This window comes from Acanthopagrus latus, chromosome 2, assembly GCF_904848185.1.
Source record: "Acanthopagrus latus isolate v.2019 chromosome 2, fAcaLat1.1, whole genome shotgun sequence".
Classification (NCBI taxonomy): Eukaryota; Metazoa; Chordata; class Actinopteri; order Spariformes; family Sparidae; genus Acanthopagrus; species Acanthopagrus latus.
Genome location: NC_051040.1, coordinates 5,171,515 through 5,187,276, shown reverse-complemented (window position 1 = coordinate 5,187,276; position 15,762 = coordinate 5,171,515). Strand labels below are relative to the sequence as shown.

At 39.7% G+C, this 15,762-nt stretch overlaps 1 protein-coding gene across 3 annotated transcripts in view; it reads right to left on the bottom strand.

The window, feature by feature from the left end:
- Positions 1-15,762, bottom strand: part of cntn5 (contactin 5) — a 104,764-nt gene that overhangs the window by 60,332 nt on the left and 28,670 nt on the right. For all 3 annotated transcript variants that reach the window (XM_037082599.1, XM_037082608.1, XM_037082617.1), the window contains 2 exons: positions 13,606-13,725; positions 272-478 (listed from right to left, as the gene is read on the bottom strand). In XM_037082599.1, coding sequence (XP_036938494.1) covers positions 272-478; positions 13,606-13,660 — 262 coding nt within the window. In that variant the 5' untranslated portion in view covers positions 13,661-13,725. The remainder of the gene's footprint in view (positions 1-271; positions 479-13,605; positions 13,726-15,762) is intronic.

Sequence of the window (15,762 nt, the reverse complement as noted above, 5' to 3'; positions counted from 1 at the left end):
CTCCACAGAAGGAGGCATCCACAGTAGCAAAAACATCTGACAGAAATTAATTTTCAGCGTTCTCTCCTCATTCCTCCTCAAAAGCAAAAAATAAATATGTCCAGCGGAAACAAAAGGAAATTGTACAATTTATGAGCTATTTGTGAGGTTGAGTTTCATGTACAGTTTGTAAGTGTGAATGTGAACTTTAACAAATCCAAAGCAAAACTTTTCAATTTTGCTTCAGACAAGAGCAAACGAACTGTGGGTTTGACTCCACCATTAGTTTTACCTTCACTTCTGTAGTCCTCCTGAGAGCCGAGCAGACTCAGGGCTGACAGGGGGTGACTGGAGAAAGCAGGCCAGTCAGGAGTGCCCAGCCCACCACTGTGGTGTTGTCGAGGTCTGCTGCGCGAGTTGAGCACTGACGAGCTGTCTGGTTTCATTCGTAATACTGCTGCGTATGATATAGGCCGTGCTGCAACGGCTCTCGCAAAGTCTGGGGGAAAAAAAAAAGGGTGAAACACAGTGAAAAATTGCATCACATATAGTCATGACTTTCAGTACAAGTGGTCTCAAAGGAGACAGAAATTGCACCCAAAGAATTGTGTTTTGGATGAATATCAGGAAAAGTAACGACAATCAACTTCCAAATGGAGCGAAAAGAAAAAAAAAAAAATGCAAATGCTAACTTTGTGCTAATGCAGAACCATATAGGTCCACTGTACCCGTATTAACATTTATTGTCAGGTGGTGACATCAAGTGGCTGTACTTATTACTATGGTTGCAAAAGAGGAAGTCATGTGAAGCAGCATTAAGAATCGAGGACAGAGTGGATGGTTGGTTGAATCAAACACAAGGCTTTCATGTACGAGACGACTGTTCCTCTTGCTGATTTTGATACAACAAAACCAGGTGATATGATCTTAGCTGAGACACAATCTTTTACTAATTCTAAATAAATAGTCGTAAACCTAACCCTAACCCTAAGCACAGTGTTTTCACAACATACCGTTTCAACGAAATATAGAAATTCGACATGTCCATGGTTTGCAGAAATGTACAATGACAACAACTATTCTTGTGGTCGGGTTGTCCTTACATATAAACCGGCCCATTTCTATTCATTCTCTGCAGTATTGTGCTTTTAACGTAGTGGTCCAGCCGTCAACTCATATTAATGTAATCCTGAGCCTTTACAGCCTATTGTAACATCCGTAATCTACAAAATTCTCTGTACTGTCATCCTCTGCTTTAAGATGGAGAAGCTGAAATCACTTTCTCATGCTATTGTACAAAGAATATTCCAGCAACAAACTAGTGTTCTACATGACAGAAATCTTGCTGCCGCTGAAGCCAGCAGAATAGGGATGTGTCATGATTCAGAGACAGCTCTGAATGAAACAGGTGTGAAAACAAAATAAAAAAAAAAAAAAAACATAGACGGCACGCCTACAGTCTGCAGGAAATAAACATAGTGCTGAAAAACACAAGCCGAGTATCTGTGATGTAACAGATTTCTGAAGAAAAGTCAGCCAACAAGGTGCAGATTTGGAGCTTTGAAGCCTCAGAGAGCCTTTATCTGTTCCTCTTTAAGTCTGAAGATCAACTTAATGGAACAATCATTTTCCAAAATTACCACCAAGAGACTTATTAAAAAGAAGTAAAATTACTCATACAGCCCCTAACTTGTTTTGTGGAAACTTTTTTTTTAATCCTTATTTCTAGACCAACGTTAAAACAAAACCCTTAATAGAGCTCACACAGTCTGGAACATCTTCCATAAGGCTTCCGTTAGACGCAACGTATTAAAGGCAAGTATGCCTTTGGTGAAAACATGCACTTCTTGCAAGGCACCACAGATACTCTGTATATCGCAGAACTCACTGTCATCGAAGTCTCAAATTGAATAAAATGGTAAGTGTAACAGAGCAGAAGAGAAACAACTTCCCTCAGAGGTTCAGAATAACATCCTCTCTGAAATGTAAACTACAGTTAGAGCTGTCACTTGTCATTTCCGTCACCGCGCTCTTCTCCTACGTACTTCTGAAGAATTCAATCCACTTTATGTAGGGTATTGTGCCAACGTGCTGTCTTTTATGACGCAATAAATGTAACGACTCACAAACAATTAGTCAATCCACGACAGCTTATCGCCATTACATTTTCTTTTTTTTTTTTTTCCAGAGTCGCTATACAATAAAGCTGGAACAAACAGCTGAAATTGCTGATGATACTGAACCCCATTTCTGTTCAGACATAATGCTTAAAGAGAAATGCAGAAGCTTGAAGCTCAGCGAGAGTCTAATCAGAGTTTTGGGGGTGGGAGCATTTTTCGCACTACATGATAAAGTGCTATGAAAGAACTGAACAAAACTGAGAAATAATTATGTGCCCTTGGGGAGTTGTCAGCTGCAAAAATACTGCTATCTACAAATGGAGAGCGAGCAATTACTGTATTACATATTATGGGGAGGAAGCAGGATATGGAACTGCATTTGAAATTAAAGGTATTGTGACTTTGAAAATTGATAAGCAAAGCAATTAGTGGTTGGTTGGTAGTCAGTTAAATAATGTATCTCACTAGGAATAAGCTCAGTTGAGGTTAACACTACAGTACGTTTCCCGCTGCTGAGGCACACGGCTGGTTTAACACAGCAGAGTCCTCCACTATTTCCTTTGATAGCTAGAAAAGTAAAACAACATATTAACTTTAGGTGATAAGACAAAATGTAACAGCAGACTAAATCTTGTATTTTTTCTGTTGAGTGAATCCAACATTAACCACGAATTGCAGATAAATTAACATATTTTGTTACGTTTAACATCAACACACCACACTTGCAATCTCAAAATATAAAGATACTGAACAATAGCTTTCCCTGAACAATTGGTTTCCTAACATCTAATTATTTTTATGACATTTCTCAAAAGCCATGCTTTAGAAAGAGCGTTATCTAACAGAAGTTTGCCGAGTTTGAAGCCTTTTTATCCTATTGTCCTCCCGCTTGCTGATGATTAATTGAATTGTCAGCATGAACCTCTCAGACTGCAAAAGCTATTGTCTTGTTTTGTTTTGTTTCGTCCTTAACACCATAATGCAGATCCACTGTCAGGTCTTAACCTCTTAAATTAATCTGTTTCGCCAGTTCACCCCTCCCATATCACTTAGTACCTTTATTTGAGGATCTTTGAAAATAACAGTAAGTTAGCGCAGGTATGTTGCCATCAAAAGTTGTATAATAAGAGATTCTTACAGTGCACAAACATCACAGAGGCCTATTGATTGAATCATTGCCGACACACAAAACTACTCCACAGAAATTCAAAAGGATTCTCAAGTGTCAGCCACTGCCAACTGGCCCTTTGTCACAGCGCTGAAGTCGCACTTTGCAGGAAATTAGGGAAGTAACAAGATTATTGACTGAACATGATAAATGTAATCCAAGTTATATCCTGTTTAATTCAATTATGGTCACTTAAACAATAATGAGACTGCGACTCCCTGGTGACAATACTTGGCTATGTGCATCATCAATGAAGGTATGGTAAATGAATGCTTAATTGTTAACCATCCATTGCTCAGTGCTGCTGTGCACATCTGGAGAGATTCCAGAACAGAAGCTACAGCTGGTGTTTCTGAGTGAGACTAACCCCTCAGCAGCACGTTGGATTTTACCCAGTTGGTTACAGTACGTACAGTACATCTATAAGTTAGATGACTTGGCGCGACCCAGCATCTCTCTGACTGACAGTTCGCCGTGACAGTTGAAGTGTGGGTGAGGAAACCATTGAGTGATGACAAGGAAACAGCTTGTTAAAAAAATAAGTTGATCCTGTTAAAAGATGACAGCTGCACTGACTTGAATTCAGTCAAGGTTCAAAAGGCTCATCGAAAGGCTCATTTTCTCTTGGGAGATGTAAACATGTCATATCATCTCAGTGCTAGTTGTACATACATCTAAGTACATTTGACTTGATTGATAGCAATGATTATGTTATTTGTGAAAGTGGCCACGCTGTGAAGACACAAAAAAGACAGACATTTTTTTTTTCCTGACACATAAGAAGCTTGCTTAACTGCGATCATTTATCGCCCCCTCAATCAAAGCGAACTTGTTAGATACCTGGACAGTCTCAGCCCCGAGCGATCCCGAGCAGAGAGAAGTGAGTCGGACAAAGAGAGAGGTGGATCACATAAAAAATGACAGTAAGGCACAAGCCCTTCTCCCTGCAGCGTTAAAGCAACTTCTCTCTATCCAAGAAGAATTCCAGCAGAGTGTTGATCACTCTGCATGCGTGACACACTGAGAAACACACAGCACAGGATTTGAACCTAGTAATCCGAACGCTTCAGCAATTACATTCCTTGACACGAACATGGCTGGTGTCACCATTCTGACATATTCAGTTATGTTGGCGCAGTGTCAGAAATGTCATTTTGAAGGCTGCTCTGGTGCTGCTTAATTGTACTGCATAATATCGAAAGGTGCATTGAATACCTTCTCCATCCCCCGTTATTGTCTGTAGAGAGTTGAAGGTGACATAATAGATTGCACTTGATATATCTAGGTGTCCCTAAAGAAAGGAACCAACAAGCCAATAACAAATCTTGACTGCAGGGTTCACCCTGACTCAACAAACTGTTAACTTGTTTTTTTTGACATTCAGTTGTTTACTCATAAATTAGCAGAACAACTAAATAACGTGAGTGTGCTGCACGTGCATGGTTTTGTCAGTGAAAACAATGAAAATGAGAAGCATATCAGTGTGCATGGACTGCGTTACGAATATACAATTCAATGACATTAAAGGGTAACTCCCCCAATTTTACACATGAAAGCCTCAGAGTGCTATAATGTATGGTGATGGCAGTCAGTGGCTTCTAACATTACACTCCTTTGAAACTGCTGGACTAATTACAGAGTTTGAATAATCCAAACTGACACATCTAACATATTGTCTTTTTAATTTTATGCATTCTTCCAATTATTTCATATATAGAGTAGTATTCCCCAAATCCAAGTTACCCTTTAACTGGCAATAGCTCTTTATTCCTGTTTCTTTAAATCGCTCTCTTGAATGAGGGTCTGCCAGGGACATTTTGTCAATATGGTCTATACATTTTGCATGCAATTTTGTCAAATCAGTGTTATAATGGTCCAATTTCTTTCCTCTGGAAGAAAAAAATAAAACTGGGACTAAACCTTGACAAATGCAGCATACTTGAAAAAAAAGTCTCTTTTGTTTGTTTGACTACTGAAGCCGACAGGCACTCGCTCTTGTCAGCTGTCACCTTCATCTGATAAAAGCAATGACCCCTGCCTATCCCACTGATCCCTATCTTTCCGAGGGTGCAAAGTCAGAGACGCTCATTGTTGTTGAAAGGGCTGCACCTGCTGCATTTCAGGGAGTTCTAGCGTAATGCCATCGGTGATCGTTTCAGGTCTTCACACCAACTTCACGATAACATCACCGAAGGACACAATGGCCATTTTAGAGCTGAGCAAAGAACAAAAAGCCAAACGTTCCTGTTTCCTTGTCCTCATTGTCATGTGTGTGTTAGACACGTGGGGGCTTAATGGAGATCACATTTCTGTAAATAAATTCGGCGTTCAAATCTAAGATACCGTGACCGACTGAGGAGACGTACATGGATTTGAAACAAGGGACTGGAGCTGCAGACACACCAAAAACAGAGGTGAGGGTGAGGCTAAGAGAGGATGACATGTTTTAAGTGAGCAGAGGGGAGACCTGGGGAAACAGTGAGAAACTCATCTGCTTGTATTAGGTCATTGGGTTGACACAGCAGCACTGGAGACAATGTGCGAGTCTTGGGATTTGTCTGCAGCCTCTGTGGCGTGAAAAATGAATTAGAATAACATACAGTAAGTAGGTGAGACGCTCACTGGGGCTCAAGTAGACGGACATGATTAGCCATAGCCTGTAAGATTAATGAAGACCTTCACAGGGAGATTATATTGACTGAAGCTGATTATGCTTGAGACCATTTATTCAGCGGAATATCATTACAGATAGAACAATCCATACATCATATGCAACCTCACCTCACCTCCTATCACAGCGGACTACTGACTAAAACCCTGTCTTTTTTCCCTGATCCTCGAGGACTATGGAGATTGGACAAGTTCGTTCAACCTTGCAAGATGGAAACGCAGTGGTGTCGCATGATGTATGGTATTATATTGTCAAGTTTCCTAATGAAAAGACTTTATCCAGCATGTTTGGGCATTGACATTATTTTCATTCTTAATTCAAACCTTTTTTCCAACCAGCTTTGTGTAACTACAACATTGGTAGTTTATGCAAATGAACAATATTAAACTGCCAACAAAAATAAGTCAAATCGAATCAGATGAGAAAGGATGTGTTATCTGCTGGGTTGTGGTATCAACTCCATATTGTACTTGTGAATTGTTTGGTTTGAGAGACAGAGATGCCCCCTGCTCTCTCTCCCATGGATCGAGAGAGGAGCGTCTCATCAAGCTCCAATCAAACTGTCTTCACTAAGCAGTGCTGATAAACTAGAAGCCAAACCTAAAATACTTCCAGAAACATATTAGCATATTGTTTCGCTGCAATGCAGAAAGTTTCTGAACCTGGAGAAGCTACCATGTTAATTCTGCTCGTGAAAAAGGAGCCTGAAAACCTAAAATTATACTGCTCAAATGGACACTGCTGATCAGATATGAACCACAATCCTGTTTGTTGCAATACTATAATGTCTGTCACTAGCCTGTCAACTTACTGTTTCCTGTTTCAAAACAGACAACAGGCTAAAACCTGTGTCACCCATCAGTGTGGGTGTTCATTGGTCTGGTGTGGTGCAGTGCAGTCTGCTTGAATAAAAGTATAACCTCGGCCCCTTTTTTTTCTGTGGTCATGCAACACCAATTACAAAAAAATATTTTCATCTTTCTACTGCATAGACAGCCCAGTTTCATTTAAGAGCCAACTTTCCACTGATGAAATACTTATTTTTAATCCTCATATTGGAGGTGCAACAAAATTCTACTGTGACATGACACAAAAGCAGATGCCACGTGCATTTTTTTTGTAACTAAAATAACAAAAGCAAATGACAACAAACTTTTCTAATTGGCTGTTATTAGCAGGAGTCTATTCCACCATCTTTGGCATGAGCACACAGGCTCATTGTATGTACTTATGTACTCTGAAATGCCAATTTTAAATCCCTGGGTGGTTATTATATTGTTGAACTGCCAAGACTTGAATGTTGCGCCCAACTTCTCGTGTTTAGAGAAATCAACAATGACTTTCTTCTCATTTTTTTTGACAGTTATATTTATTTTTTTCTAGTTCCTGGGCTCAAGTTGTGAGTGTAGGAGAGGCTGTCACAACGTAGGATCGATCTTGCCAGTTGGAGGAAGTCCATAACTCCCTGATGGTGGGACCATAAATAGTTCCCAAAGTTGGTGTATTTGGACTGTATTTACAAAGTTAATAACCTGCAGAATTATCTACTATGTATCCTACACTATTAGTATTTAGGTTGCTGAGATGTTGGAACATGGAAGAATTTGCAGTTAGCCTCTGTGGCTTGTGGGTGTGACTTTTAACAAATCTCCATGTTTTAATGTTTACTTTTCAAGGTGTACAATCACAGCGATAAATTCATTGCAGGATCGGGCACGGCGTAGTGCATGCAAATAATCACCCATTTATCCATATGCAAACCATATTTCTGGTGCATGACTCTCACGCCCTTGGGGAAAAATGACTCCATGCATCACTTATACAGCACTAGACGTCTATATTCCCCGCAACGCACTTATAGTATTTTAAAAAAGCTCACAGTTACCTGAGGAACAGCTGAATTACAATTCTACACTTAACACCCCAAGCTACATTGTATTTCAATCAGAGACTGGAGGGAGGACAAAAGAAATGGCCCCAGACATCATGCCTGTCCAGCCCACTCTTAAAACCCCAGAGAGATCTAATTGTGCTGCTCTCGACTGATTTCAATATCTGCGGGGCGAAAAACGACGAGGCAGTGGAGAGGACAGGTCCAGAGGAAAATAAAACGGCTGTCTTCAAAGTGAGCTTTTTCTGAATATTGAGACCGAACAGTGGGTCAATAATCCGTTACACAGCACATCATGTCAAAAGTATCATAATAAAACAAAGGCCGCATCACGCCCTTGGGAGTGGCTGCTCACAGCTCCAGCTGATGAGCATATTGAAAACCAGTTTGAAGTGCAGCGCTCTTATTAAAATGTGACATATCTCTGACTCATACATACTCAGCTCTCAGCGCTGCTTTGACTGGAGTGGAAAATCACTACTTTTATAGACTGCTTTGTTACCTATGGTCCAACATTGGCGGAGTAACTGTTCAGGAAAAAAACTCTCCCTCGCTCTTAATATTCAACAGTGCAGTGTCTTCATCGTGTAAACCCTTCTTCTCTATTTTTGGTTTCAAAATCAATATCATGATGGTATCAGCACTGCAGACAAAATGTGCAACAATGATTTTACAAATTTGATTCAGGTCACCGATAAGGCAATGCAACTGCTAATGTGTAGATGGATGATGACAGGGAACACAAGCTCCTTCAGGAGACCTGATAAAAGTCTCAGATAAACCAAACAGCAATGATCTCAGAAAAAAAAAGAGAAAAAAAAAAGAAAGAAATGAATCGAGGACAAAGAACAGAGAAAGCAAACAAAAGTAAAGACCTGTCATAGCTAGTTATGAGATAACAATGTGCCTGGAGACAATATTGATGCATGGTGTGTATTTGCTTTTTAGAGTTTTTATGTGATGCCCATAAAATTTAATTTGTCTGCACTGTGTTTTATCTCTTGGCTTCTTTCATTCAACACAAACCCAAGACTTCACAGCGGTAGAAATGCAGGACAGAATTATATAAAGGACAAAATGGCACAACGCAATACTCACAGGAAGTGTTGTGATCATCAAGTTGGCGACATCGGGATGCGTTTCTTAATATGCCAATATGAGAAACTAGACTACTCGAATTTCCATCAAATAAAAGATAATATATTGGACCAGAATAGTTTTATTCTAACTGTGGTCAGTGACACAGACTGTACGTGTTGAGAGAGAAAACATTTCCTCTTGGAGGAAGTGCATGCTGTTTTACTCTTAATTTAAATGGCAAGTTCCATCAAGTTTGTGTTACATATTTAGAGCCCGAGCGCTTCAGAAACTACAGTGCATATGCAAGATGTATTTTGTCTACAATGCTTGGAAACAGGACACAAACAGCAGACACTGGGTAATATCTGTCATGCATAAAATGCTAATGTGAAAACAGTGTGACTATAATTGAATGTTCGAGAAATGGCATTTTTATTTTTAAGACGTCATCATTGCCGAAAGGTTAATGACTTGCAGTTAAAGGTACATTTGCATATTATCATATTTGACTGAATCTAAAATATGAGCAGCACCCACAAGAAGTCTTTGCTTTCCCGTAATGCCAGTCAGATACACAGTGTACTAAAACAGGAATCTGATTTCATGAAACTCAATATATTTTAATTTGTTTGTGCTCCTCAAGATCCAATCTTGATATTTTTACCTCCCATGGCTGAAATGACAATTTTGGTCTAGACAAAAGTAGACAAGGTCACATATAGTATTTCTCTCTACATAAGTCAGGAACGTAAAGGTGGACAAATCGATCCCGTTCTAAATCCCTATAAGGACTTTGAGAAAGAGCCTGGCCATTTTTTTCTGTGAAGCAATTATTTTGCAAAGCAGTAAGACAACAGGAGACAGTGTAGTAGCAGAGGGCTGAGATACGTGTAATGAACAAACGGAGCAATTTCTGTCAACTATATGCACTCAAGGTACCGTGGAACCAAATCCTCAGGTCGAAAATCAATAGACAGAATTGACTCAACCGAAACAAATTAACTGCACAAGCCACTAAGTCCCTGTTTATAAACTTGATAAACTAGTGAAAGTCTTGATAAACAGATAAAAGATAACCTCCAGCGTCTCTACAAGAGCTTCTTTTCTAATGCAAAGCTTAGTTCATTTGAAAAAAAACAAACAAACAAACAAAAAAAAACTGCAGCTGGAGCGACAGTGAATGCCCTTATTTAATCCTTTCGATACATTTTCTAAAGTGACTTACAGTGGGAATGCTGAGGTTAAATGTGCCATACTGTAGAAAGTAAGATTTCTTTGTCAGCAGGTCTAGGTGTTGTACAAATACTGCAAAAGTATATATAAAAAAAAAAGCTCAATCTAATTGCAAACAGCCCATATTGACAAACTGTGACTTTAAACGAGCCGCTGAGGTTGTGTTAGCACAAATACACAGTCGCCGTCCTCAGCCATGCCCTCAGAACAGCTGCTGCTCAGACCTGTGAGAGCTGACCAATCAGAGCAGACTGGGCTTTGCAGGAACACAGTGCCTCTGAAATGTACATTTAGTTGTTGTGATACAGTAAAATAAATAGCAGATAATCCATGTGTGTAAATGTTAGAAATAGATCCAGGACAGAGATGGTGAAAATGACGATCATAACATTAATACTCAATAGTACTATGTTGCTGTTTGTTGTCAGTACCACATTAGACCTTGACACATCAGAGCCTGTTCATATTCCATTTGCTTTACCCTTTTTCTCTGTTCGTGATGTTTGCAATATTAAATAGCAAAACAGTACCTTGAGTAGTAGCCATGGCCACTGCTGTTATCTCAGATAAAGCACATGGACACTCACAACAGATGAGACATTTCTGAGAGATCTCTTAAGTGCTTGTGTTAGTCTGACAAGTTTTCGATAGTCATTTGACATCGCAGTTAAAAAAGTGTCTTTTTATCTAGTCTGTGTATCACTCTGAGTAATTCTTCAATCTGATTGACTTGGACACTGAATATTTTAACAAACAATGTGGTCTAAACCATTTCATAAGAATGAAAAAAAAAGAATCTAAAATGCTGATCAAACAATGAAAATAGTTGTTCTTACATTTCTTTATACTTGGAGCTCTGAGAGGGTGGCAGCGCGGGATATGACGGGCAGATAATGAAGGTGTCTTTTGTTTTCCCTTGAGGAATTTCATTTTACTTCACAATGCCTTGATGTGCTTCACGAAACCGCACAAGGCCCAGACGCTGAACTGTCAGAACTGCAATTTTCTTAAGTGTGCCAATATCCACCGCACCGTCCTCTGACCTGCTCACTGAGTCTTCGTAAGATATGACACCACGAGACTAGCACACGGGGTGAAGATGGAGTCTGACAGTTTCATGTTTTCTCAATTACATCCATATCTGGTGAAGATATCTTTAAATCTGTTGGTTTCAGTTTTCAGTTGTGTTTGATGGTTGAATGTGACGGTATTGTGTATATGGATTTTTGTGGCATCAACAATTTCTGAAGTTTGATTATAAATTGCTGCACAGATAAATGTTAAAGTGACTGCAAGGAACTTTTTTAGTTTTTGTTGATTTAGCCCCTTTTGACAGAAGCGCTACGACACCAGCGGCTGCTGCTGTAAAGATCACAGGATGGATCACAATGAGGTAATGTATTTATATATGATTCTATATGTTATATATGTGATTGGACCCGTGCACAGGCAGAAATAACAAGTCTTTCTTCAGATGGAAACACATATTGAGCTGGCAGAGCCTCACCATCACACCTCTTTTGACTCACTTTCACAAACTCCATGGGGAGGAAAGATTTACACTTTAAAGACAACTGTTTAAAATGCTTTCAACAAACCTCCAAGTGATTATGCAAATTAGACCACAGACCTGTCTTTATATTGGCATACATTTTGAAAAAGAATACATGAGGAATACATGTATACAGCATAATATGAATAAATATTGAACTGACGTTCAGGTTGACAGCCTTCTTACAAACAGCTACCTATCTCTCACCGTGGAAGCCTTACACTGCTCTTTACCTCAGAACAAAGTGGTGTCACCCTGAAACAGCTTTGCTGTTATGTATGGCTTTGTTGTTCGTTGTCTCTGCAAGCACATATAATTACTACCCAGTGGTGCAAGCTGCAGCGGTGTACAACAAATTAGATATCAAGTATGTGAATAAAACACCTATTTACACCGTCGTGAATGTTAAACATCTTACGGACCACAATTGAAAGTATTCATCATCTTAACGCTTTTACCTACAAAACTGTTCTTGAGAAAATTACATTTTTTACACGCCAGGAGACTCACAGACGGAAGAGATTCACAGCAACATGCCCGATATGGGTGACAGAAATAGTCCTATGAGCACTGAGGCCAGCATGATATAAGTCACTGACTCACAGAGCAGCAACAGGGCAATGCTAGAGATTACACAGAACCAGAATAATAATGAAGAAGCCTAATTCCACTTCAGACTGGTTTTTTCGCTTGTAAGAGACTTTACCAGCTATACTGGAGCGAAGCCTGATGACAATACAGCAGACCATAAACCTGCAGCATTCATAGGAAGGTACGATCTTGACCGTTTTATTACAGTGTTTGTAGTACTCTTCATCCAAAGTGCCATACCCTACACGTGATACATATATGAAACTCCAGCCCCTCTCTTATAAAGATGAAAAGTTAAGAAACAGTTGTTTCCATTTTCTAGTATGGTTTAACGAGCAGACGAGCGAGGTCGGCGTTGTGTGTCTGACTCCCAGAAACAAAGCCCGGAGAGAGCTACAGGGTGCATGAACTCTGCTCCGGGGGGGTTAAAGAGCCATTAAAAAGGCAGAATGCATTAGACTTGCAAACACAAGCTCTAGACTGACCAAGAGAGACACTTAATCTGGAACTCAAAATTTTGCACTTACTTCTAATCACAGTTAAGATGTGCTAACAAAAGATTCAGCTCACGGGGTGGAGCATGGTCCTGCCAACAGGAGGCTGAAACTGATTATTTTCCTGAAGGTTCCTTCTGTTTATCGCCATACAGCCAGTCATAGACCTTTTACTGCAACGGTGTAGAAAAACCTGTCAAATACCGGAGACTCTAAAGCCTTTCAGAAAAGGAATGCTTAATGAGCAATGACATCCTCACCTCTTCTCAGATTTAAGTGCAAAAAATTCATCATTTCAAAGACGCATATTCATCCTCTCCAAGTATGAAAAGATGCAGAACCTCCTCTCACATCCATAAGTGATGATTCTCTGAGCTCTTACACGTCTACAACTGCAGCGTCAATGCAGGAGATTTACACACAGCGAACCAGTTCCACTAATATCAGCTGCTCATGTCCTCTCAAATCAAAACTAAGGCTAAAGATGGAGTTTGATGACGTTGTGAACTGGTGTCTTTAAACACCGCCTACCAACACCAGTGAAAACATATATGAAAATCTAAGTTATGATCAAACAATACAAGCAATGGAAAACAATAGAGTGGGAAGCCCATGTGTTTGCTGGCTTTTTTTCCCACCATATTTACAGTGATTAACAGGTTGTGCAATGAAATATGTCATCACAGTCCATTAAGTTATGCATTTTTCTTGTTGGAACATTGTTGGAAACATTCGGGATGAATTAAGTACGTAACCACACAAATAACAAAACGCTGGACTAGTTATTTTTCTGCATCTACATTTGACCATCTTTTGAATGTCTTACCTGAAAGGCCACTGATGATAGACAAGAGGAGAAATGGTTTCCATGGTGACCCCATACTTGTTGAAGAGGGTCCCTTTCTGCGGGAGTGTTAGCAGGTCTGCTTCTTCATTAAAGCTGTGCCTACAGACATACAAAGAGAGAAAACATCTGTTGGTGGAAGGATATATATATATATATATCTCACATTCATCCGGATGCAGACTGTACGACTCTACAGCTGTCAATCCAAACCACTGTGCTGATGTAATTAATTACATGTTTCCATTTTCGGACAATAAGAATGAACCTTAATAGATCACCCAACACCCCCATTTCATGTAAGACTATTAAGACGTTTTTTTCTTGTGACCTCACTGTGCAAATATAGCTTCACATAAAGCTGCAGTTTGTGTCTGCTCGGCAGTAATTGGTGCAAAACACAGATAAGCTTGTGAAGTCAGCTGAGCATGTGTACTTCGTCTTATTTATAGTGCAAACCATGTGTGGTACAAAGGATGTAATAACAATCAAAATATTATTTCAAAGTATTTTACATAGGCGATGTTGTTGTGACTGTATGTTGACAATTCCTATCCCTTCTAATTGCCTGCAGTCAATCACAGCTATTAAAATTTCCCCTCATTCGAGAGAAGTGTTGTGAAAAATCACACTTTTCATGGAATAAATCACGATGTGACAGCTCTAACGAGACTCTGAAATCATTTGCCAGTGAACTGTCACTCACACTATATGCATTGACTTTAAGCATCTAAACTACAGCAAGTATTCTGAGTTTGCGAAGCTTATTTGAAAAGTTTGTTGCCATTTCCAAATTTCTAGTGCTACCTTCAAGTTTCGAAGCTATATATATATCTTCCTGACAGACACACACGGACATGTTGTCTCATGTTCAGCTTATTGACTATCACACGCATATGCCCCGAAGCCTGTCCAACACTGGGTGATTTTTCAGTGGTGCTGCCCTCTAGTGGCCAGAGTCATTAAGAAGGGGCTAGAGGAGGGAGTCAGGAGGCAGAGTGTAAAGAGTGAGAAAGTCTGTTTGCCGTGTCTCAAGTCAGGGTCTGCATCCTTCGAAGGACCCGGCCTTTGCAGTTTTCGAAGGCGAGTCCTTCAGAGAGACCTTTGACGGTTGACCATGTCAACTGTGGTTAAATGGGACGGTTTAGCCTTTGGAGTATTTCCTGGTAGCGTCACCAGATGTTCCCATCTTTACACTTACGTCACAATTTCTGCCACCCAGGCCCACGAAAGTGACAATCTACGCCAGCCGTGTCGCTATTTTCTCTCTTTCTTTCTTCTTTTTTCAGGCAAACAAAGAATCTTGGGATATGTGAGGCCACGAAGGATAGCAGCGGTGCATCCTCCAAAAAGAGAGAAAAGAAGGCTGCATTTGGAGGAGCCTTTGAATTGGGGCAGCCTTCGCATGGCGTTGTGATGTAATTGGCCTTCAAATGCATCCTCCGAAGGATGCAAACCCTGAATTGAGACACAGCATGTGTAGGGAGGAAGGATTTGGTTAAACACAGGAATTTCACCCAGGAGGCCATTAATGTGTCCTATGTGAAACGATAGTCAAAGTTGACTCAGGTAGTTAACAACGTTATTTTACAAAGCGCGCTTACGCTACGCGACGCAACGCAATGTTTGAACCCCAACCGTGATCTTTTCTTTAACCTAATCAACACGTTCTGTATGAAACTTATGTTGCATGCTTAGATAACTAACACCACAAACATGACATGACGTACTTATTTGAAATTACTCGCTTGAAGTTACTATGAACATTTCTAAATCTAACCATCAGTTTTGCTGACACAACATCACCAAACCAAGCGACAATCTCACAATGTTACCTACGTAACACACCACATCGGCTTGCAGTCTAAGGAATGTGTTGCCGCTCTAAATAATATTCCTCAATAATAATCTAATACTATAATTAATTTGATACTGGATATTTCATAGGTTTTATTCCTTATTTTTAAAACAGTCATCTATAGAAGCATTTAAACACAACAGGGTGTCCTAAAATAAGTAACTAGCTAACATCTGAAGGAGCAAACTAAAAAAAATTGTTTTAAACGATTATGGTTGGTTTGACTTGTGATTGATTTTATTTCAGCAGGATTATAATTTTTTGGTTTTTTAATGAACCAT